General features: G+C 62.9%; 5 protein-coding genes across 5 annotated transcripts; all 5 read right to left on the bottom strand.

The window, feature by feature from the left end:
• Window positions 1–449: 449 nt before the first annotated feature.
• LBRM_03_0340 (putative protein kinase) lies at window positions 450–4976 on the bottom strand (the record flags this gene model as incomplete). Its single annotated transcript, XM_001561574.1, has 1 exon — window positions 450–4976. One exon carries the CDS (start codon window positions 4974–4976, stop codon window positions 450–452), a length of 4527 nt encoding a protein of 1508 aa, XP_001561624.1.
• A 1307-nt stretch (window positions 4977–6283) lies between these two features.
• Window positions 6284–7327, bottom strand: LBRM_03_0330 (conserved hypothetical protein; the record flags this gene model as incomplete). The annotated part of the gene is made up of 1 exon (XM_001561573.1): window positions 6284–7327. The coding sequence occupies one exon, from the start codon at window positions 7325–7327 to the stop codon at window positions 6284–6286; it is 1044 nt and encodes a 347-aa protein (XP_001561623.1).
• A 1045-nt stretch (window positions 7328–8372) lies between these two features.
• LBRM_03_0320 (conserved hypothetical protein) lies at window positions 8373–10412 on the bottom strand (the record flags this gene model as incomplete). Its single annotated transcript, XM_001561572.1, has 1 exon — window positions 8373–10412. One exon carries the CDS (start codon window positions 10410–10412, stop codon window positions 8373–8375), a length of 2040 nt encoding a protein of 679 aa, XP_001561622.1.
• Window positions 10413–11447: 1035 nt separating this feature from the next.
• On the bottom strand, window positions 11448–14288 carry LBRM_03_0310 (conserved hypothetical protein; the record flags this gene model as incomplete). The annotated part of the gene is made up of 1 exon (XM_001561571.1): window positions 11448–14288. One exon carries the CDS (start codon window positions 14286–14288, stop codon window positions 11448–11450), a length of 2841 nt encoding a protein of 946 aa, XP_001561621.1.
• A 1440-nt stretch (window positions 14289–15728) lies between these two features.
• Window positions 15729–21392, bottom strand: LBRM_03_0300 (hypothetical protein; the record flags this gene model as incomplete). Its single annotated transcript, XM_001561570.2, has 1 exon — window positions 15729–21392. One exon carries the CDS (start codon window positions 21390–21392, stop codon window positions 15729–15731), a length of 5664 nt encoding a protein of 1887 aa, XP_001561620.1.
• Window positions 21393–21824: the final 432 nt, after the last annotated feature.

Genomic DNA, 21824 nt, shown 5'->3' with positions numbered 1-21824 from the left:
CGCAATGACCGAAACCACGAGGGCTTTTGATTCCCCCCCACCCCCCCTCCTCCCCTTGGAGAAGCGCTGAGAGAGAGAGAGGAAGAGAGAAGCAGGGGCGTGCCACAACAGCTCACCACCCCATTGGTGGCGCGGGAGGGAGTAAAAAAAAAAGAAAGGTGAGAGGAAGCGGAGCCTAAAGCAACGAAGGCCCCCTCAATAGACCAAACACCGAAAGTATGGCGAGGAGGCGCCACCCACACCCACGCCCCAATGAGGTGGCACGCGCCCATCACATATTCCCCCCCCCCCCCCACCCCGCCCACATCACTCAGCTTCCATGCCAGCTGCTTCCTTGTTCTGTTCTTTTACCGGCGATGATATTCACCGCGCGCACACTCGGGCACTGTGGGGTGAGGCGGGGGGGAGGGGCGGGCGTGCTGCAGTCACTCAAGCTGCGCCATGCTCCATCACACTAGTCCGCACAGACACTTGGAGCTTTCACGCATGGCAACGTTGGTTTCCCCTTCCGACTGGGACTCGCTGGCGTCGCGCTGACCGCGCCTGTGACCTCTGCCGGCCGCACGATGCCTACCTCCGCTCCCTGTGCTGCCACTGCCATAGCAGAGGACAGAAGAACTGACAACATCGTTAGCCCCATTGCCAGTGCCGCTTGCAGCAGATGCCCGCGACTGCGCGGCCGCCCGGTTGGCAGAGGCTTCTGCCGCCGCTGCCGCTGCGGCACCGGACAGGGATGTGTCGATCAGCGGTTGACCAGTCACGATGCATGCTCCGGACACATTGGCTCTACGACCTGCCGCTGCGCCGGCTGAGAAGGCGGCCGCAGTCGCTACACCGCGACCCTCTACGTGGGCGCCCGGGTTGCGGTGAAGACCGGCACCCCATACCTCCGTAGACCTGCCGTCGCGGTTCGCGCCGTCAGTGCCGTAGTAGTGGGGCCGCGTCGCTGCCAGTGCCGCTGCTGGCGGCATCGATGATGGCCCTACGGGCGGGCTGCGACGATAGAGGCCTCCATTGGCACCTGAAAGGATCATGACCGCTGGCTGTTGGGCGCCTCCTCGACACCCTCCACTGCCACCACCGTTCTCATCCTCGATAGGCACGGCCCGCAAGCGCATCACCTGGTAGTTTGGATCCGGTCCTGTGCGGTACCCACATTGCACGAGCACGACGTTGTGGAAGTACTCGTCGAGCTGCGCCATCAGCAGCGGCTTGCGGCGCAGCACCCGCACGTCAAACTCTGCCTTGCCGCTCTTCTGCTCATAGTAGTCCTCCTCCGAGGGCGGGAGGAACAGCTTTGTGTCGATGCACCCGGGTGGCATGACGCGTGGTCGCATGCTATCCCGAAGGACCACCCCCGTCACGGTTGCCGCGCTGTTGTTGAGCGAGGTAACAGACCACTCGCTGCCGCCAGTGTCGTCACGCAGTCCCTGCGTGTTCGCGTCGGTGTAGCGCGCTCCATGGTGGGTGCTACGCCCAGAAACAGCGGCCGCCGCAGCGGCCAGTGAGTTGGGTCGATGGACCTGCGGCGCCGGCGGTGAAGAGAAACGTACGCGGTCGCCGTCGGCTTCCTGGTAGGGTTCCTCCGCGTGCGCCTTAATGATCTCTGGTGGTATTTGCAGGTTCAGCATGTTGCAGCAGTCCGCGACGAACTGAAGGTGCCGCTGGCGATCCCGGCGCAGCATGTGCTGAACGTGGCGCGACTCCATCACACGACGCGCCACATCACGCTGAATGGCCTCTTCCATGGCCTGCTTCGACGGCGGCTTGCGCTGCTGCTGTTGCTGCTGCTGATGTCCGCTGCTGCTGCTGCTGCTGCTGCTTGTTGCACTCATCTTGGAGCGGAAGGCTATGCGCAGCCACGGGTGGCGGAGTGCCTGCTCGGCGGTAAGGCGGCGTAAAGGGTCGAGATCGAGGAGTCTTGCCAGGAGATGCCGCACACTGTTGGGCGGGTACGGCAGCATCGCTTTCTCGCGCTCGGAGTCACCTTCTGATGCCTCCACTGTGTTCAATGTCGGTGTGTCAGGGAGCAGCATGTCATCGCACACGTCCGGTGGCACCATATCTGGCAGGTCGCTGAGGTTCACCGGCGTCGTCTGCTGCGCAATCTCGCGGTAAAGCTGGTAGCGGGTCACAACGGGCGGCAAGGAAGCTTGGTCGGTGTGTGTGTCGCTCGCGTCGTCCTTGTCGCCGTGCAGCGCGAAGGGCCGAAGCTGCTGATGCGTCTGCTTGTTGTTCAGCATACGAAAGTATCGCAACTGCACCGGCAGCGGGCCAGGTTTTCCGGTGATGAGGTAGTAGAGTATCAGCCCGCAGCACCACATGTCACTGGACTGCGCCGCGTCTCGCCCAACGTGCTGTGGCGACTTCGAAAACGACGCTGGTGGCGTTGTGGCGCCGTAGAAGTACTTGCACAGCTCCGGTGAAGCAAAGAGGGGAGAGCCTTGGTCGTTGTACGTGTCGCTGACGCTGCCGAGATCGGCCAGCTTCACGGTACCGTCCTCGAAAAGAAGCACGTTCGACGGCTTGATGTCGTTGTGCGCCAGGTGCTGCTGGTGTAGGTAGGCAACGCCGGAGATGAGCTGGTAGAAGATGCCCTTCAACAGCGTTGGCGAGCACGTGGGTAGCGACATGTGTGGCCGGCTGTGCAGCGTGGAGGCGCCCGGTCCCGGTGGCGCGGTGGCTGTCGGGCGGCCCTCAGTGCCGTTGGAGCCTGCGCTGGTTGCGCTACGGTCGACGAAGTTGTCACACTCTACTGGGGGTTTGGCTGCCGACAGCCCCCGCGGTGTCGCACTTATGACCGCGATGGAGTTGGTCGTTCCCGTCGTACTCACGGAGCTTCCGTCGCTGATGTCATCCTCCCAACTTTCATCGCCGTCGCTGTGGTGGTGGTGGTGGTGGTGGCCCCCGGCGAAGGTCGGGCGAGGTCCACTTGATGGCTGCTGCGGCGACTGGGAGGTGTGCACCCAATAGAGGCGGTCTGTACAGCGGTTGATTGTGTGCGTTGTGGTGATGGAGCCGCAGTGGCGCCGCTGCCGATCGTCATGACAGATCACGTTCGCCTTGCTGTCCCAAGTACCAGCGGCGGCGTCGTCATCATCGCTGCTGCCGCGCGACCGACTTGCGGAGACACCATCGGTGTCCTCACCGTCACCGCGCGCGGCGTCTGCCATAAAGGTGATGATGTCCACATCCAAATCCTCCACCGCAGAAGGCACCATGGGAAGCCACAATGACTGTTGGGGCTGTGGCTGTACGTGATCGCCGTGGGCCGCAGGTGCCCCAATGCTTTGATTGTGCCGTAGACTTCGCTGCAGCCCACGCTGCGCTCGCCGCCACTCCCGTACCGCCTCACGCCACCGCGTGCGTAGCAGCTGCTGGACCAGTTGTCGCAGGTTGCAGATGGCGATCGGCATCACGACATACTCCTTGCTGTACCGCGTGAAGGTGTCAAGCGCACGGATGATGTTCTTGCTGTGGAAACGCTGGAGGTTGCGCATCTCCCGCAGAAATGTTTCCTGCCGCTTCAAGTCCTCCTCGCGGCGGTATTGCATGCCAGACGTGCGTTTCAGTGGGCCTGCAAGAGCACCACGGTCAGTACTGTGGCTGTGACGACCATGGCCGTTGTCGTTGCCGTCCTCAGTCTTGGCAGGCGACGTTGACGACGCCTTGCTCAGCTTCGCTGTGGGTGTGCTGAGCTTGGCGTAGTTGCCGCTTACTATTTTGATGGCGCAGCGCGAGAACCGCCGGTCGGCGTTGTCTGTGCTCAGGTCGATGCAGTCGCGTACAACGCCGTAGTTGCCCTCCCCGAGCAGCGGGCCGAGGATGTAGTGGCTTACCTTCTTTATGCGCTTGCGGCGGAGGCCACCATCGACGCCCCACAGCGTGACATCGGGCGGCGACGAGTGCAGTGAGCTGGAGGCGCTCTGGACGCTGTCCTCGTCAGTGTCGCTGACGTTGTCCTTCACGTCGCAGGCGGCGCGAGGGCAGGGAAGGGCGCTGCTCGGTATGTAATCCGGCAATTCCAACGTGCTCGGCAGCAGTGACGACGCGTCATCAGCACCCTCGCCAGCGCGCCGCCGTCCCTGTGCCGCTTCCAATCCCTGACCTTCCCTCTCGTCCCCAGAGCTGTTTGAGGGGGTGGAGCTGAGGGTGATGCTGTCCTTCGGGACGGAGCGCCGGCGTCGCTGGTGAGGAAGTAGCGGTGGGTCCTCTTGCGCTATCAGCAGCCTCATGCTTGAGCTACGTTCACCGACGACTCCTCGACCGCTTACTGTATCCGGCGTCATGACCGCTGCGATAGGGGGCCCGCGCAGGCAGTTGCGGCGGTGCCGCAAAGGCGATCCGGGCTGTACATTGTCCACATCATCCGCACCACCACCCTCCTCGACGCTGCCGAAAGGAGCGACAGGGGCTCGACAGTGGAGGCGACCACCGTCCTCATCGCTGCGATCCTCGTCTTGCTCGTCACCGCTGGCGCCGTGGTAGCTTAACAAAGAGGCCATTGCTAGCGGGTCCTCCGGCATCGGTTGCGCATGCTGTGGCTGACCGCCACCGCTTTGCGGGCGGCCTAAAGAGAAATTCGCATCGGCGCATTTTCCTTCAATGGCGCTGGGTCGGCCCTTCACCGGGGCGTCATGAGCGCCACCACCGCTGCTACTACCTCTGCTCACCGCGCTCCCGGCGTCATTATGGCCACTGCTTGTATCTTTGCTGCCAATGATGCCGTCACCGCCGCTGTCTTTATGGCACTGCTGCTGGTGGTGGTGGAGGTCGTTGGCTTCGCTGGTCGATGGGCCCTCTTCGGTAGGTAGCATCCTCACCGCAGACGAGAGGCTGAGCTGGCTCACGTTACCGCCGTGAATCGAGCTGGGGCTGAGGAGGGACTGAAAAATGCTCAGCTCTGGGGTGGGCTGCGCTGGCGAGCCGCCGGCCTTGTCTTTGGAAAAGGCGGCTGTTTCCTCCCCAGAGAACATTCAGCTGGCCCACACGCGCAACACGCACATACGTACACGCGTGTGCACTACAGCGCTGTCTTGCGTGATGCCGCGCAACCCTCTCCCGCGCGCGTATCTTTTCGGGTTTACAGCCTCGCGTGCGTGGGGCTCTTACGGTGACAAAGAATGGGGGCTGGTGGTGATTGGTTCCTTCAGTGTGGGTGGGCGAAGTGTCTGAGCTCGATTGTGTGGGCGTCTCGAGTGCGATGTGCGTACCGCCTTTTTGCATGTGCGGGGCTGTACGCTTGCGGAGAGAACAGACTCTGTTGGAGTCACAGGGCATGAGGAAGAGCGAGAGTGAAGGAGGGAGAAAGCAGGGGCGATGCATGTGCAAGGGGATGGGAGGGGAGGGGACGGGTGAGCCAATTGAGTTCATGGCGAGCGCATTGCGGCCATGACAGGGGAACTGACCCCGACACACAGGCGCACGAGCGTGTGAGAAGACGCCCCCCCCCCCCCCCCCGGCGGAGGGGCGTTTTGTGAGGCTGTCGATTTAGTACGGCACACACCACACACACACACACACACACACACACACACACACACACACACCACACACACACGCTGAGACCCAATGCACCGTGGGAAGGCTCGTTGCTTATCTCGTACCGCCAAGTATTCACCCACTCACTCCCCCCTCCCCCTCTTCTACTCGACTGCTCCTTCAGGGCCGCTATCTTTCCACTTGCAGAAGTGTGCTGGCCCCCCTCCCCCCCTCGTTTCTGCGTGAGTGCGCGAGATGGAAGAGGGGAGGAGAGGGGGGGGGGAAGGCAGAGAGAGAGAGGGAGCAGGTGTGAGAGGGAGACGACACAGCTCCTCTTCCTCCTCCTCTTCCCTCGCTCCTATGCCGCCACTCATGGAGAGGTTCAGGGCACACAACCGCGTGTGCAAGCAGAGATCCACCCGCATACATGCGAGACACCAGCAAGGAAAAAAAGAGCACTACCAGCAGTTAGCAGCAGGAACAGGCGTGTCTGGGTGTGTGGGGGGGGGGGTAGGGCGGAGGAGGAAGACGCGAAGGTGTGTGTGTGTGGAGCTTTTGTGTCCGCTGCTGATGCTTCCCACCACTAAAGTAACGGGCATGAGACGGCAGAGACAGAAGGAGGGGAGGATGCGTTGCTCATCCCGCAGCAGCACCCACAATATTGGTCAGCAAGGGCCACACCCCTTGGCAGCCAACAACGCTGCGCAATGCGCTTTCTCTCAGCCGTCGACTCCTCTCCCCTCCCCTTCTTCCCCCCCCCCTAACTGCCCTTCCCCACCCCCGTTCATCATCATGAGCGACTCTACGACTGCATTACGATACGGTTGCACTCACGCGTGAACTCCTGCACCGACACACGCCCGCGGAGCCGGATGAACTGCGCGAGCAGCGGGAACTGCTCCGGCGCGATGAAGATATACTTGCCGCGGTCGTCGAACACGCCGTGCACTTTGTCCGCCTGCGAGAGACGCTCAATGGTGCCTACAAGCTCCTCCACTGACACTATCAAGTCACGCGCCGCCGTCTGCAGTACGAGCACATGAATGCATTCCTCCTCACTCGTGCTACTATGCGCACCACCGGCAGAGCGCTGTGCACGGGCCTGCACCTGCGCCGCGCGGTCTAGCAAGAAGGATTGTACGCGCGCCTGCCGCTTCCGCACCTCGTCACCAAGTTCACCGCGCTCTTCCACGCCAATGTGCGAGATCCACTTGGCATATTCTTCATCGTCGGCCTTTTTCTTATCCTCGCGAAGCTGCTGCAGTGCCGCCTCCTCGGCTGCCTTGCGCTCCTCCTCGCGCCGCGCGACCTCAGCGTCGCGCAGCTCGCTGGCGTCCATGCGCTGTCGTTGTGCCTCGAGGGCAGCCTCTTGCGCCTGTCGGCGCTCCTCACGCTCACGCTCCTTCGCGAGCTTCTTGCGCTGCAGCCGCGTCATCTTTACGCCGTTCTCGTCCGTGTCGGGGATGCCACCGGCCCCTTCGTCATCGTTGTGGTCGTTCTCATCACCGTCACTGCCGCCACGGTGGGCATTGGCGCCGCGCCGCTGGTGTCGACGGCGATGTAGACCACCACCTGCACCTATGCGACGCCGACCAGCAGCGCCGTCCTGCCCGCCGTTGTCGTCCTCCTCATCTTGGTGACTCTCATCTTCGCTGTTATTGCCATGCCGACATGCACCGGATCCCGATACGCTCTGCGCTGACCGAAGTCTGCCCTTCTTGCGTGCCAGCGCAGGGCCGCCGACGGTGCTGCTGTCAGTGTTGCGCTGCGAGATAAGCCACAGCAGCAACGCGCCGCAAGCAGCGAGCAGCAGCAGCAGCGCGAGCGCGAGCGACACGTCGGACATCACATACAATGCGTATGAGTGTATGAGTGTGTGTGTGTGTGTGTGGGGAGGGGAGAGGGGGAGGGTCGGTGGCGGTGGTGGTGGGAACGAAGGCAAGAGAAGGCGTGTGCGGATCCAGCACTGCGTGGGTGCTGTACGCCCGTGCGCATTGAATACACACGGACGTGCGTGTGCGGCGAGTTGACCATTCCCCCCCCCCCCCCCCAATGGAAGTCCGGGAGGCGGGAATACACGCACACGCGCAGAGAGAAGGGAGTCAAGCGGACGAGAGGGAGAGGAGGGTGGACGATCCAGCGAGAGAGGGAAATGAAGCTACGTGTGCATGCCAACGAGCCTCTTGCTTGCATGCCTGCGCGTGCTACCCCCCCTACCCACCTATTTCGAGCTGAGATCGGTCAGCGAAGGCAGGCAGGTGGGGGGGGGGGAGGGGCTTACCTGCGGCTACGAGAGGCAGGCACCCACCTTGCACCCCTCGAGCACACGAAGAGAACAGGCGATCGAGCTAACACACATGCAAAGCGAGTGGTGTGCCTGTGAAGCGCGGAGGAGACGGCGACGGTGACGGGACGCTTGCCGTGCACAGAGCGCCGTAGTCGAGGACGATGGAAAGAAGGCGAGGGGGGGGGGGGAAGGGTGAAGGGGGCTTGTGAGAATATCTTTACAGGCCCCGAAGGGCACACAGACACCCATGCGTGCCTACACTCCGGCTCACGGAGCCCCTGTGCGTGTGCCTGCATGCGGCTGCGTCTTTGTGAAGAGAGCGTGAAAGGCGCGGTGGTTTACCATCAACTGGGGAAAATATTTAGTGGGGGCCGGGGACAGGCACACACACACGATCGGAGAACGCAACTACAGCGCAGGGGTGAGGGCGGCGGCGCTTTCGCATGCGACTGGCACAGCAAAGTGGGCTTAGCAGCAGCATCACTGCCACACACACACACACAGAGAGAGAGAGAGAGAGACGCATGCCGTAGAGACTAGAGATCGATGAAGAAGGCGGTGTTGACGCGCGTGCCGGTGTGCTGTTCACGGCGGATGGAGCGCATCACGTCCCGCGCATGCTCTCGTTGTGAGAAACAGGGTTCCAGCGACCCTGCTTGACCCAGGTCGCGTCTGGGGCAGCGGTCGGGTTGTCCTTGCGGTGAGGTCGGTCAAAGGTGCGGCCACGCTGGGCCGCCGTTGCTGATCCGTAGAACGGGTCCCGTACCAGCCTCGCCCGCACCTGGGTCGCGCGTGCGTGCAGCCACAACGAGGGCTGCACCAGCAGTGCGGCTGCCACGTTCACTTCGGGAAGGTACGTGATGCGCGGTGACTCCAGCGACCGCAGCACGGCCGCTGTCAGAGCAGCGCTCGGCAGAGCGAGGAGCGGGTTGGGGAAGGACTCCGCGAGCAGCACATCGGTAAGGCCACCAAAGTGGTACTGCGCGTGCACCTCCAGGTGCTCCAAGGAAACGTGTGTCTGCTGCGACATGCGAGCCGCGATGTTCAGTAGGCCGCCGTTGTGGCTCGTCCCGCACAGCACGCCTCCGAGCTGTGCCTTTCGCCGCACCCACGCTGGCAGGGTGGGTTGCACTATGCCGGCAAGAAGGCCGCGCAGTGCTGCAAACTCGTCGGCGAGCAGTGGATTTGGGCTACTCGCGTGAAGGCTGTACGACTCCAGCGGGCGGCGTTGGATCTGCGTAATGCAGTAGCGGTGCGCACTCGCGACGTCCACAGGGAGGAGGTGCTCGACGAGCTGCATACGCGATGTGGCTGCTGCTGCTGCCGCCACATCGCTGCTGGCGCTGCCCATGGGGCTCTTAAAGGGTCTTGTTGACGTCATCGTTGGTGACGATGACGCATGGTGCCGCTGCTGAGCGTGAGTCTCGGGGAGGGTTCGGCTTTCGAGTAGTGGTGCTTTGCCGGCCTCCAGTGACAACGTCCCCGGTCCGTACGCGATGTCATACAACTTCTGTCGTTCCTCCGGCGCCGTTGCGTTGTCGAGGAGATCGGCGATGTCCTCGGCGGCCGATGTCCCCAGCCCCAGCAAGCGCAGGCCACGCTGCGGGTCTTCATGAAGGACTAAGAGCCGTTGCGGGGCGACGCACTGGCTTACAGCCGCGTGCGCGAGGAAGGCAAGCGTGTCAAGCTGTGCGTGCGGGTCCATCACACCGTGGACTGCCGCAGACCCGAGCGACGGCGGCGTAGTCGCCTTTCTCCTCCGCTTTCCAAGTTCTGCAGCGGTGGCTGCACGAGCAGCACACAGCAGGGACGTGAGCTTACTCTCGGCACTCTTGCGTGCAGCGCCGTTCTGGATGTCTTTGCCAACGGTGCTGCTGCCAGCATCGGCCGCCTCGGGTGCGCTAGTGTCCTCGTCGGTCAGCGGCCTTGGCACGGACGACGGCCACTCAACCGCAAAGTTCGTCCCTAGCACGCGAACATCGATCTTGAACTCCCTTGTCAGGTGTTCAGCGAGCTGTCCAGCATTGCGAGCAAGGCAGAGCGGCCACGACAGCACGGCGGCGCGCTCGCTGAGACCCTCAAAGGTGTTGCGCCGCATCGCGCCCTGAAGGATGCGCATCTTATTTGTGATGTCTTTCATCGTACGCTCACTCAGCATGAAGGACGGCGACAACAGAGGCGATGCGGAGTTCGACATCGAAGTCGGCAGTGCATCAAGGTGCAGGGGCAGTTGCGTCTGGTACATTAGCTTTTGAATGGCGCCGACCGTGGCATCCACGCGAGCCACGCAGAGCGACGCAACACCGCCGGCTCCGATGTCGATGGCTGCGCGGACGGGAAAGGGTTTGATGCGCTGGCTCTGGAAGATGCCTGTGTGCTCATCCCACTGATGCTCATCGAGTGCTGCGCCTTCCGCCTTTCCGCTGTTGCGGCCGATGTGCTCTGCTGCACGTCCAGGGCTGCGACAACGGCGAAGGTTTCTTTCGAAATTCGAGGTGCTGCAGGCCAGAGGCGAGGTGGATTTGATCCACAAGCGCTGGCAGGACAACGCCACTGCCACCGCGCTGCAAGGGTCGTCGCCCCAGAGGCGAAGAGGCGAGCACCGGTGCGGCGACACTACTGGCATCCGCCGCACAATCCGCATAGCCGCGCTAGACGCTGCGGTGGTGAAGGCAATGGAAGACGAGGCGAACGCCTTCAAGAGCTCCTTTATTCTCTCGTTTCCTTCCTTCAAGCTGTGTAGGGCGAAGGCCGGTGTGCACCGCTGCACACGCGTGGCTGTGCGTGTATGCCGGTAGGTGAGGAGTGCTGGGTTGCAAGGGAACGAGGAAGAGGCCTGGGGAAGCAAACAACAGAAAGGAGGACGGCAGTGCTGTGCTGAGTTAAGCAGATGAATGAGGCGGGGTGCACGGCGCAGTGCGTGGGGAAAGAGGGAGGGAGGGGGGACCGCATCTGGGCTCTGCGGGTGAGCCTGTGTGGGCACTAGAGAGAGAGGAGTCGACATAGAGCACACGCCAGCTGCCTTCCCTTCCCACGCTCACGTTTGCTCGCGACGACCACTGATTTCACCCGAGTGTCTACTGAATAGGCTTTGTCCACGCAGCACCTCAATATCGCCATAATCCCCTTTTCCATCTCCCTCAGCTTGCTTACAGCGCAGGGAGGCGCTGACACCATCGCTGAGTGCAGGATGAACATTCCCTGCGAGCACGTGTGCAACGTAGGTCCCCCTTCCGCACGGCTGGGAGGGGAAGAGGGAAGGGGCAAAGCGCGCAGAGGGCTGCGTCTCCACGCCCTGACACCAGCTTTTCTCATGAGGAGGGAGGAGCAAGAGGGGATACGCTGTCTTTGCCTTGCTAATGTGTACAAATGGTGCGTCTGGGCGTGAAGGGAAGGCGAAACACGCCTGTGGAGCATCAGCCGCATCCCTTCACGCACGCACGAAGGATGGTGGGTGTGGGGTGCTGATGTACATCGAATGAAGACACACAAAAAACAACAACACACGTGAGGAGTGAGCGAGACAACGGAAAGCGGAGAGACGAAGAAAAAGGCGCCAACCACACGCACAGAGGCGTGCGCCGCAACACCGAGAGGAGCGCATGAACGGCCCAGCACCCACATCACAGGAGGCAGATACACTCGCTTCGATTCCCCCCCTCCCCCCATCCTCTCATCCTCATCGACTGAGTGAGAAGCCACCGCCGACAAACTGCCGCTGATGGGGTGGCTTCTGGAGCGGGAAGTTTGGCCGCGGTGGCCCTGCAGTCAGCGTGTTCAGCGTCGCCTCGTCCGGCAGCGCGCGCTGCCGGACGAGGCGATGCTGAACAGAGGCGTTGTCTACACTGCCGCTTCCCGCAGGGCCGCGAACTGCGGCTGTCAAGCCGCAGTGGCTGTTGTTGAGAAGGGTGGAGCCGCCTGCATGGAGGTGCGGACGCTGCTGTGTTGACGGGGTCAATGTGCCTGCCGCTACTACCGCCCCTCCGCTGTTGCCTACTGAGGAGACGGCAGCAGTGCCAGCTCGCCTGGCAGCTCCGACACCAGCACCCCAGGTTCGAGCTGCAAGCCTCTCTTCCTGTTGCAGTACGCTGTGCCTTGTCTTCTCCTGGTAGTAGCGGTGCTTCAGGTCTTGAAGCTCCTCCTGAAGCTGCGTGACGTGCACTTCCAAGGCCTCGGCCTCCTGCTCCGCCTCTGCTAACGAGTCTGTCATGCACAGTAGCTGCGCCTTGCGCTGCTGCAGGTTTTCAGCGCAGAGGGCCAGCTCTTCTGCGGCCTCTGGCCCCGGCAGCTTCGCGAGTTGCTGCCGCAACTGCTGATAGGCACGCTCCTCTTGCTCGACTAGGTCCGTCTTCACCTTCAACTCACCGTGCCTGCGCAGCAGCTTTGCCTGCAGGAGCTGCACTTTGGCGAGCGCGTCCAGCACCTCTGGCGCGTTACTTTCCATGCTGCGCCAGCAATGTACGTTGTGCTTGGTGCCAAGCTCGTCCGCCAGCGCCCGGACCCGCGCGCGGGACTTCGACAACAGCTTCTCCTGCTGCAACTCCTTTGTGTGAAGGCGGTCGAGGTAGCGAAGCCGCACCAGGGCGAGGCGGCACCTCAGCCGCTGCTCAACAAGCGAGTCGCGCGATGCCACCAGTGTCTGCAGTGCCCGCTGATACTTGTAGGCTCCCGACACCCGCGCCGCATCAGAGAGGCGTATCTTCTCACGGACCAGCTCGATTTCCTCGGAGCGGAGCAGCAGCTGCGCCGCAATGGTGTTGCGCTCGTGCTTTATAGCTGTCAGCCGCGCGCCTTGCTGCCGCGCCTCCAGATCGTACTGTGAGATCACTTGGCGAAGCTGTTGTGACTCGCTGCGCAGTGCCTCGACACGGTTCTCGGCATGCTGACGATCTTCGCGCAGGAACCGCAGGCGTTGCTCCGTGTTGGCAACATCCTTGTTCAGCTGGCGGCTGAGGCCGTGCAGCTGGCACATATCCGCCTCTTGTTGGATCAGCTCTGTCTTCACCGACTCCAGCTCCTCATTCTTGCCTGTGTGTCGGTTGCGCAGCAGCAGCAGCTCGGTTTCTGTTTCCCGCAGCGCCTTCTCCGTCTTCTGGCGATCCACCGCCAAGGTGTTCAGCAGCTCCTGCTGTGCCTTCAGCTTCTTCTGGTGGTGCACGATATTCTCCTCCACCACCTTGGCCTCGCTGCGGCGAGCGCGAATGGTGTCGAGGGTCCGGTGGTAGTTCAGCAGCGCCTGCTGTGCCTCCTTCGTGTGCTTCTCGTGGTTCTGCTCGGCGTAGTAGATAGATTTACGCATCTGCTCGTTCTCCGTTCGCAGCACCCCTAGCTGCTGCTCGAGGCGCCGACCCTTGCCAGCCTCGATGACGCGCTGCCCCTCCACCCTTGCACTCGCCGTGGCCTTGAGAGTGTTCGTGTGCACTGTGCTCGTCTTGCGTTGCATCGCCTTGGCAACTTCGCCTTCCAGCACGCCGCAGTCCTTCTCCTCCTTCGCGAGTTGGGTCAGGGCAGTATCGACGGAGTTCGCGCGCGTTTGCACTGCCGCGGCGGCCGTCGCGCGCTTTTCGACGAGTGCGGAGAGCTCCTGCTGCTGCGCTCGCGCTGACTTCTCCAGCCCACGAAGCTTCTTCTCTTCGCGCTTCAGCTCGTCTTGCTGCTCGCGCAGGGCAGCTTGCCGCTGTGGCAGTTCGTGTGTAAGCATCGTGTTCTCGCGCTCGGCAGCGGCCAGCCGGGCTGCCTCGACGGCAAAGCGCTCCTGCCGCTCCTGCAGCTGGCGAGCAATAGCCTGAATTTCCTGTGCCATGCCCTCCGCCTCCTTGGAGGCTCTCTTTTCGTCTCGTATGGCTCGCTCCACCTCAACGCCGCGCTCATCCAGCCGGCGCATGCACAGCTCCGTCGTGTCGCGGTATTGCCGCACGCTCGCTTCCTTTGCTGTCCGCTCCCGCTGCTCCACCTCCAGGCTGGTGAGCAACTCCTGGTAGGCGCGACGTTGCACCTCTAGCTCGTGTTGGGCTGCTCTGTGTGCCTGCTCGACTGCGGCGAGCTGCGCGCACACCTGTCGGTGCTCTGCCTCAGTTCGATTCAACGCCGCGTGCAGCACGACGGACTCCTCCTCACGATCCTTCTTTACAGCGAGCAGATTCCGCAAATATGCCTCTTGGCCCATCGACAGCCCTGCTGTCCTCTCGACTGTGGCGTCGAGCTCCGTGACTTGCTGCCGCAGTGTATGCAAAATCTCGCGGCTGCGCTGCTCTTGCTCGTGCGCGGCATCAGCTTTCGCCCACGCCGCCTCGATTTCACTCCGCAGACTTCGGATGGCCTCCTCATCTTCCTGCGAAAGTTGCATCGCTGTTGCAATCTGCTGGTGGTGCGTGTCGAGCTCATTGCGCAGCTCACGCACTTGCCGGAGGAGGCGCTGCTCTCCATCGTGGCTACTGAGGAGCAGGCGGTGCAGTTTTTCATACTCGCCTCGGAACGGCTCCAGCTGTGGCTCAGCGGAGATGGCGCGCAGCACCTCCATGTAACGCTGCTCAATCGTCTCCAGCTCGACCGTGGATAGGCCGCCTTGTATGCCGTCAGGGGCGGGGGAGGCTGGCGGTCCGGACTGGCCGGCTCCTGTTGTCGGGGACAGAGGTATCACAGTGCTGCCCTTCCCAGCCCCAGCGGTAGCCGTATCGTTGGCGTCAGCTACCGGGGTCCCGCGCGGTGACAGCTGCGGCAGCTCCCGCGTCGGCGCCTCCCCGTCAGCGCTAGACATGGGCGCGTATAGGCAAGTGCGTGTAAATGTGCGTCTGTGCGCACGTCACTGATGAAGGGTGGAGCGTGCGATGTGTGCGTGTGTGGCACCCACTGAGGGAGAGAGACAGAGAGAGGTGGGGGGAGGGACGCACTTCCTTTCCCTCTGCTGCTCTTCCACGCCTTCGACTGGATACTGCTGCTGAAGTCGAGTAGGTCAGTTCTTGCGTGCATGAGGGAGTGGGAGGGTGAGGGGAGGAGAACCAAATGACTGCGCGGATAGAAAGAGCGGAAGGGAGGGGGGGGGGGAGGAGAGAGACGCGCTTGGATCCGCCTACCCCCGTTGACGAGCACAGAGGGCAAACCAGAAGAGGCATCGGCCGAGAGGGAGAGAGATGCCGCGAGGAGGGGCGCTACTCCATTGTGTGCGTGTGTGTGTGTGTGTGTGTGTATGGGTTCTTCTACGTGAAGCGAAATAATAATAAACTAAGAACAGCGACAAGCAAAACATTCGCAGGTCCGCGTGGGCTTGTAGGGCGTCTCGTGGGCAGCGAGACGCATCCTCACTCCGCATCGCCCCCTCTCTGACTCGCTCTTCCTTTCCTCTCTCAGTTCGTAGTGGAGGAGCCTATGGGGAGGGGCTCGCAGTAGCCTTCGCCTTGTGTAGGGGCGCGTCGGCGTCGCCTCCGCCTCCGCCCGCTCCTCCACATTGAAAAGGGCTATCACTTCGCACCAACCCACACCTTTACCGTCCTGCTGGACTCACAAGGAGCGCGCGTCGGAGGAGTCGTGCGATGCGGCGCGCACGAGAGCATGGAGGCGGGCGTGCTGGCACTGATACAGGACGGAGAGGCGTACAGGTATCTGCCCCAAAGCACTCACATCGCCCAGACGTCACCGGCGCTGCTGCTGCGGCGGCAACGGTGTCCGCCGGGGTGCTTGCTGGACAGAGCTGTTGTCATCGTTGTCGTTGACCACGTCGCCACCCACATCATCTCCATCGGGAAGTCCCGCACCTCTGTCAAAATCGGCGCCTGAGTTGCTGCTATTGCAACTGGCCCTGCACCTGACGCTCTTCACGTCTGCGGTCGTCGCCACAGTCGGAGTCACCGGCAACGGTGGTCCCACCGCTGGGGGTAGACGTGGCTAGTTTTGCACCCCTCATTTCCTCGCCCTCTTTCGCCATTAGCTCCAGCGGGGGCAGCTTCGGTGTCGACTGGCTGCCTCAACAGTGAAGAGTGTCACCAGTGCAGCACAGCTGCCCTCCACCGTGGCCTATATCGCCCTTCCCGGTGTCTCTGTCGACGTACGTCATTTGGGTTGTCCCCACGTTGGGCACAGGCGGCGCGGAGCCGGACGCGTCGGAGAGAGTCTCCACAGACAGCGGCGGCGGTAGACCGGCGCGAGGTCGTCGACTGCTACCTCTGGCGCGCGTAGAGCTCGGTGTTTGCAGCCACCGCTCGTGGAGGTGGCTGGGATCAGGTGTCCGTTTCAGGGGGCTTAAGCACGGGCCGTGGGCCAGGAGAGAGGACGAGCGTGGCTTTGGCTGCTGCGTCACGACACGTCTTGCCGCAGCCTTATCATCGCAGCCCGTAAGAGGCGAGCTTGACAGCCCCTGCGCTCCCTTTCCACTGACCTTGGCAGCGTTGCTCGGCTTCTGTGTCTTTCCGTCCGGGGTCACGGGTGCCCTTGCCGAAGTTTCAGCCTCGTAGGCTGATCGCATCGACTTCGATGACACTGACATTGCTGATGCTGCTGCTGAGGACACTGGCTTGGTGAGCCTCGAAGTACTCAAGGGTGTCAGGCGCGGCGACCACGACGACGAGGGCGGGGACACGACCCCGCTTGGTAGCGTATTCGCCGTCTGCATGAGGGCGGCTGCGGCGGCGCTACGGGGGCGCACGACTGCATGCTGCGAGAGCACCGACGCGTCATCAGATTGCGCATGCGCTAGCTTCGGTGGGTGGTCCTGCGGTAGCATGGGAGGCAGCGTGCACGGTGCCGCGAGGGAGGTGCTCATGGTGTTGCTGCTGCTGGTGCTGGTGCTGAGGTGCAAGACCTGAGTGGGGTGTGGGTGGTGGCACTGCTTGAGACGGCTCGTCGATGAGAGCGGCGACATGGGCTGCGCGAGGCGTGCCGAAAGGTGACCAGCGGTCACGCCGCTGCCATCAGTACCAACCACCGCCGGCGACGCGGAGATGTCAGTTACTAAGGGCGACGCCACCGAGGCCGGGTGGGCCATACTGGGGGAGAGGGGAATCGCCCTGGTGCGGAAGAAGTTGCTGGCAGACTGAGCAGACGCCGCCATTGGGACGGATGGCAGAACCCCCGACACCGTGGCCGACGACAGCAAGCGAGTCGAGGTCCACTTCCTCGCCTGGTGAGCGGTGGCAGTCGTCTGCAGCTCCTGCTGGGGATGATGCGCGACGGCGACGGGATGAACGGGCTGCATCGGGCCGAGCCGTTCCTTAGGCGAGGAGAAGCTCATCCCTTCCGCGCCGACTGCGGTGGCGGGGGCTAGGGAATGGCCGAGCTGCGCGTTCAGCCGCCGTTGCGGTGTGGAAACAAAGCTACCACTGCTGCTATGGGACTGATGTGGGCCAGCAGAGCATTGGCACAGCCCCTCACCACCGGCGAGGATGGCAGTGATACTGGCCGGTGTGGCGGGACTCCGCAGGATGGTCTTGTCGTCACCGCCCGCGGCGGTTGCTACCCGAACAGGAGGGCTCTGTAGCCACGACGATAGTAGACTGCGCTGAGGATGCAAGCTGCGGCTTCGATCGCTGCTGCTGTGCGTGGGTGATGCGCTGATGGCCGCGTTGCGCCATGTGGGGAGACTTGCGCAGCTTTGCAGGGGAATGCCACCTGCCGTGTCCATCAACTCCACTTCAGCAGCCTCGTTCTTGTCCTCGCGCTTCGCGTACGTACTGCAGGTGTTCTCTCCCACATCTCTGCGGGGTGTGGCGGCGGGGGAAGAGATAAAGGCGCCCCGCGGCTGCCTCGCCTGTCGCCACCCGGGCGGCTCCTTTGCCATGCTGGCTCCTCTCCGTTGCTGCCGTTGTCGTGGCCCGGCTGTTGCCGGTTTGTTTGCCAGCCAAGCCAGCGTCGTCGCTGTCGCCGCGCTCGACGTGCAGCGCGCAAGGCTGGCAACTGAGCCGGTCAGGGTGTGTGGGGAAACGCAGGACGCCGACGACGCTGCAGGAGAGTTGGCGATGGAAGTGGTCTCTGTATTGCCGACATCGGTGGCACTACCGTCACTTTGGTGCGTGGCGCAGACAACGCTTCGCCCACCATGCACCCCAACGCGCGGTGTGCTCTTGAGGCAGCCGTCACTGACTTCAGCGGCGGCGTCCAAGGCTGTCCTCACCTCGGCGACGGCGCCGCCGCGGTGCTCGCTGTGCAGGGCATTGAACAGGCGCTGCGATGCCACGCCGGTGGTACCGCTACTGCTGTGACACGCAGCAGCCTTCTCTGGTGTTAGTTGAATGTTAGGGGGTGCCTGGCCAGCAGTAGCAGCAGCAGCAGCAGAGCTCGTGCCTGCGGAGGCACACGCGGGGCTCGTACGCGACGAGGTGGTGGTGGTGGTCGGCGGCAGCGGCACGGATAAGTGCCGCGCACTCGGGAAAGAGTGCTGGGACCCGCTGACGATGGGTATTGGCACCACTGTCACGGTCCTTGCTGTGGAGGCTGCTTGATGCACGTTGCGTTTGTGTCGGCGGCGCCGTGAGGAGGTGGATGGCGGAACCGGCGATGGAGCGGACGGCCCACCGAATAGGTCGCGGCGACGCTGTTGTTGCTGTGGCGGTAGCGCGATACGCGACTGCTCCTCCAGCGTCTCCGTGACCTTCTCGTTGTCATGGTGTTTAGTGTACACCTCTGGCGACTGCCATGCACGATCGCCACCACCCCCGTTGCCGTCAGGAGTTGCCCAACTGTTTGCACTCTCTGCGCAGGTGCCAGCGCTGCCACGGCCCGTCGCCGTCGCTGCCGCCGGAGCAGCACGTTCGTCCTCGGTGGTGCTCGCGTGCAGGGAAGACGCCATGTCAAGGCGCGCGTCCGTTATCGAAAGCGACGGCACGATGGGTGACTTATTAGTGACGGCGCCGCTCCTACTCGCTGTAGTGTTGGCGTCCAACATCATGGGCGGCAACCACAGCGGCAAAGGCGTGCGCTCCTGCTGTGGCGCACTCGCCAAGGATGACACCACCGACTGCGGCACCAACATCGCGCTGGCTGCTCGTGATGTCGTCGTCGTCGTAGCCGTTGTGGTATTGGTGATTGAGGAATGGAGGGACGTACTGCTGGAGATCATCTTGGGAGGGACCGTACTACCTGCCAAAGGTAGCGGTCCCACAGAGGCACCAGCTGCTGCACTCACACACGGTGTGACTGTGGCTGGTGCCACCCACGCGATGTCCACACCATCGACTGCTGGTGTGTTGGTGGCTGTGCCCGTGGTAGCAGCACCACCGCGGCTCCGCATGGCCTCGCCGCGCGCCACGCCCGTCAAGCACTGCGTGGTGAGCGATGAAAGCCGCGGCGAACGACCGGCCGGCGGGGCGCGCTCACATCCAACCGAGAGTGACCGAGACGAGGAGAACGGCACCGCGACGACCGCGTACCTGGCATTCCCCGAGCGGTCACCGATACTGCGCCTATAACTGCTGGCTCTGCGGCTACGCGAGGTGGCCACAGAGGCCGTCGAGAGGGACGCGCAGAAGCGTTCGTGCCGCTCGCTCCCACTGTTGTCGATGTCACCATCGAAAGTAGCGCCGTCTTCGTCCTGGTCACTGACGCCGGCGCTCCTGTTGTTGTCCGCACCACGACGCTCGCGGTGGCTGCTGTGGTGGTGATGCCAGTCTGCAGCCTCAGCGGCGCCACCGCTGCCTGCCCCCGACTCTAGCTGCCGCACTCTCCGCTGCAGCCGTGACACCATGGACGACATGGCCAGGACTCGTCGAAACAGTTCCTTGACGGCTGACCCTACGCGTCGCTGAAAGCGATGCCGCTTCTCCTGCTCCTCATGCACACTGTGCACGAGGGTCGTGAAGTTATCCTTTATACTCGTCACATCCATCGTGTTCAGCACCGTCTGGGCGAACAACTCATTGATGGCGGTGGTATTGTCCGTACCGGGAGGGAACGGCACCTTACGAGGCGCCGTCACGGTCGCTCGGCTGCCAGTGGCGGCTGCTGAGCCTGAGGAGGTGAAGAAAGGTGTGCCAGGGCGGGAGGTGCTCAGCGCCTGGTAGAATGCGTCCAGCTCAGCTCCGGTGTATGCGGCGGAGCTGGCCGTGGTACTGCCGGAACCGCGTGTAGCCGTGGGGGAAACCCTCAAAGAAGCGGACTCGCGGGCCTCGCACTCCTCACTGTTTCGATGGAGTGTCTGTGGATGGAGCTGCGCTTGCTGCTGCTGGGGGTGATCGATGAGGGGTGGCACCTGCGTGAGCGGCGAGCGTAGGTTCTGTCGGCTGCCACGCTGCTGCTCCTGATGCGCTGAAGAAGTAACGTCTGGCCTATCATATGCGGCCTCGACAGCGCGCTCTGCTAGGGGCCCGCTGAGACACGATGGCCTCTCCTCCTCCGCCGATGGCTGCGTGGGGGAGTGTTGCTGCTGCTGAGATGGCGGACGAATCGACATCTGGAATTCCACCGGTGTGGAGCAGCACGAGTTCTCTGATGAAGAGAGCAGTACCATTGGTACTGCCCATGCTAAGCCGCTCATTGGCGTGGCGCTTGCAGGGGTGCTGCTGACACCAGCAGAGATCAACGTTGACGCTGCGGTGGCATTACCAGAGGAGACCTGCACGGGTGTGGACACCGTGTCGGCGGCGGCAGCGATGGCGTGTGCCTCCGCTTGCGACGTGTGCGTTGGACGGAGAACAGTGACGAGGGAGCTCTGCCGCAGGCGACAGACGCCGAGAGAGGCGCCCAAGTGCGACACCATCGGCGGCTCGTTGGTGCTGTCACTCGCTACCACCACCGATGCTGTGAGTGTATTGCAGTGGCTGCTGGAGGAAGTCGTGGAGAGGATAGCACGCGCACATCCGCCTCCGATACCTGCATCGGCACCACTGCTCACCTCCTTCCACTTGGTGTTAGCAAAGCTAGCAGGGGACAGCGAAGGAACAGCGCCAAGGCTCTCGTGGTGGTGATGTTGGCTTCCAGCGCCGTTCTTTGTGAGGGCGTCATCCTCTTCTCTTCCCTTCGCGGATGTGCTTGCAGTAGGTGCAGCTGCGTCTGCCGGCGTCGGCGACCCCAAAGAAGAGGCCGGCTCGTCTGCGCCGTGCTGGCGGCGGCGCTGCTGCGAGTGCGACTTCAATGCCGCTGTTGATGTCGCTGCCGCTGTTGCTCGATCACAATTGTTGTGGCTGTTGTTGGTGGTCTGGCGGCTGCGATGATACGGCTCGTTACACTCACCATCGTATGCTTCGCTGCTGTTCGCATCTCCTGCACCGTGAGCGCGGTGCTCTTCTACAGCTGCTGGGCCAGATGACTGCTGCTGCTGCTGCTGCTCTCTGTGTGCTTGTGTAAGCAGCGCGTGTAGGGAAGTATCGAGCCTGTTCTGCAGCGCCTCTCCGCGCGCCTGACGCTCTTCAAGGCGGTGAATGCGGTCGAGGCACAGAGCGAGGAGGTTTGCTAGCGCCGTTTCAGACTTTACTGTGCCAGTGACCCGAGGCGGTGCGCGTTCATCCCTGGTGTCTCGCACAGCCGTCCATCTACCCCCCAGCTCGATGGGCTTATCGGTGCCATTGACCTCGGCTATGGCGAGGGCAGCACTGGGTGGGGTAGAGGCGTCATTGTCGCTGCCGCCGTCAGTCGTGATGGCAGCGGCATCAGCGGCGTTTAGCGGGTACGTCAGACAGCTGCTGGCTGTTGAGGCAGGCATCGACTGTCTCTCCTTGGCGCTCTATTTTCCCCTGCCTTAGCCTTTGTTCGCAGGGCACACAAGGGGCGAAGACGAGCCCAAGAGAGAGAGGAAGAAGCCGCGTCGGTGGGCGCGTGTGGGCTCGTGCGTGTGAAGGGAGGGAGGGGGAGGGGGAGGGGAAGAGGAGGAGGGGGAGAGTGGGGGACGGTGGATGGAGAAGTACGCTGTAGCTGAGTAACGAGCCTGACACCACACACACACACACACAGAGACGCGCAGGGCGAGGGACGGAGGGTGAGGGTGAGGCGAAGTGCAAAGTAGCGATCGAATGAGAGAGACAATCCCGAGAGAGAAAAGCGAATGAGAGAACGGCGCGTCACGCACGCACGCGCGCGCCAACCCGTGTGCGGTGTGAAAAACTAAAACAGGCGACGGCGACTACGGCACCGCACA

This window comes from Leishmania braziliensis, chromosome 3, assembly GCF_000002845.2.
Source record: "Leishmania braziliensis MHOM/BR/75/M2904 complete genome, chromosome 3".
NCBI lineage: Eukaryota > Euglenozoa > Kinetoplastea > Trypanosomatida > Trypanosomatidae > Leishmania > Leishmania braziliensis.
Note: the sequence above shows the minus strand (reverse complement) of the source record. Positions and strands in the feature narration are given on the sequence as shown.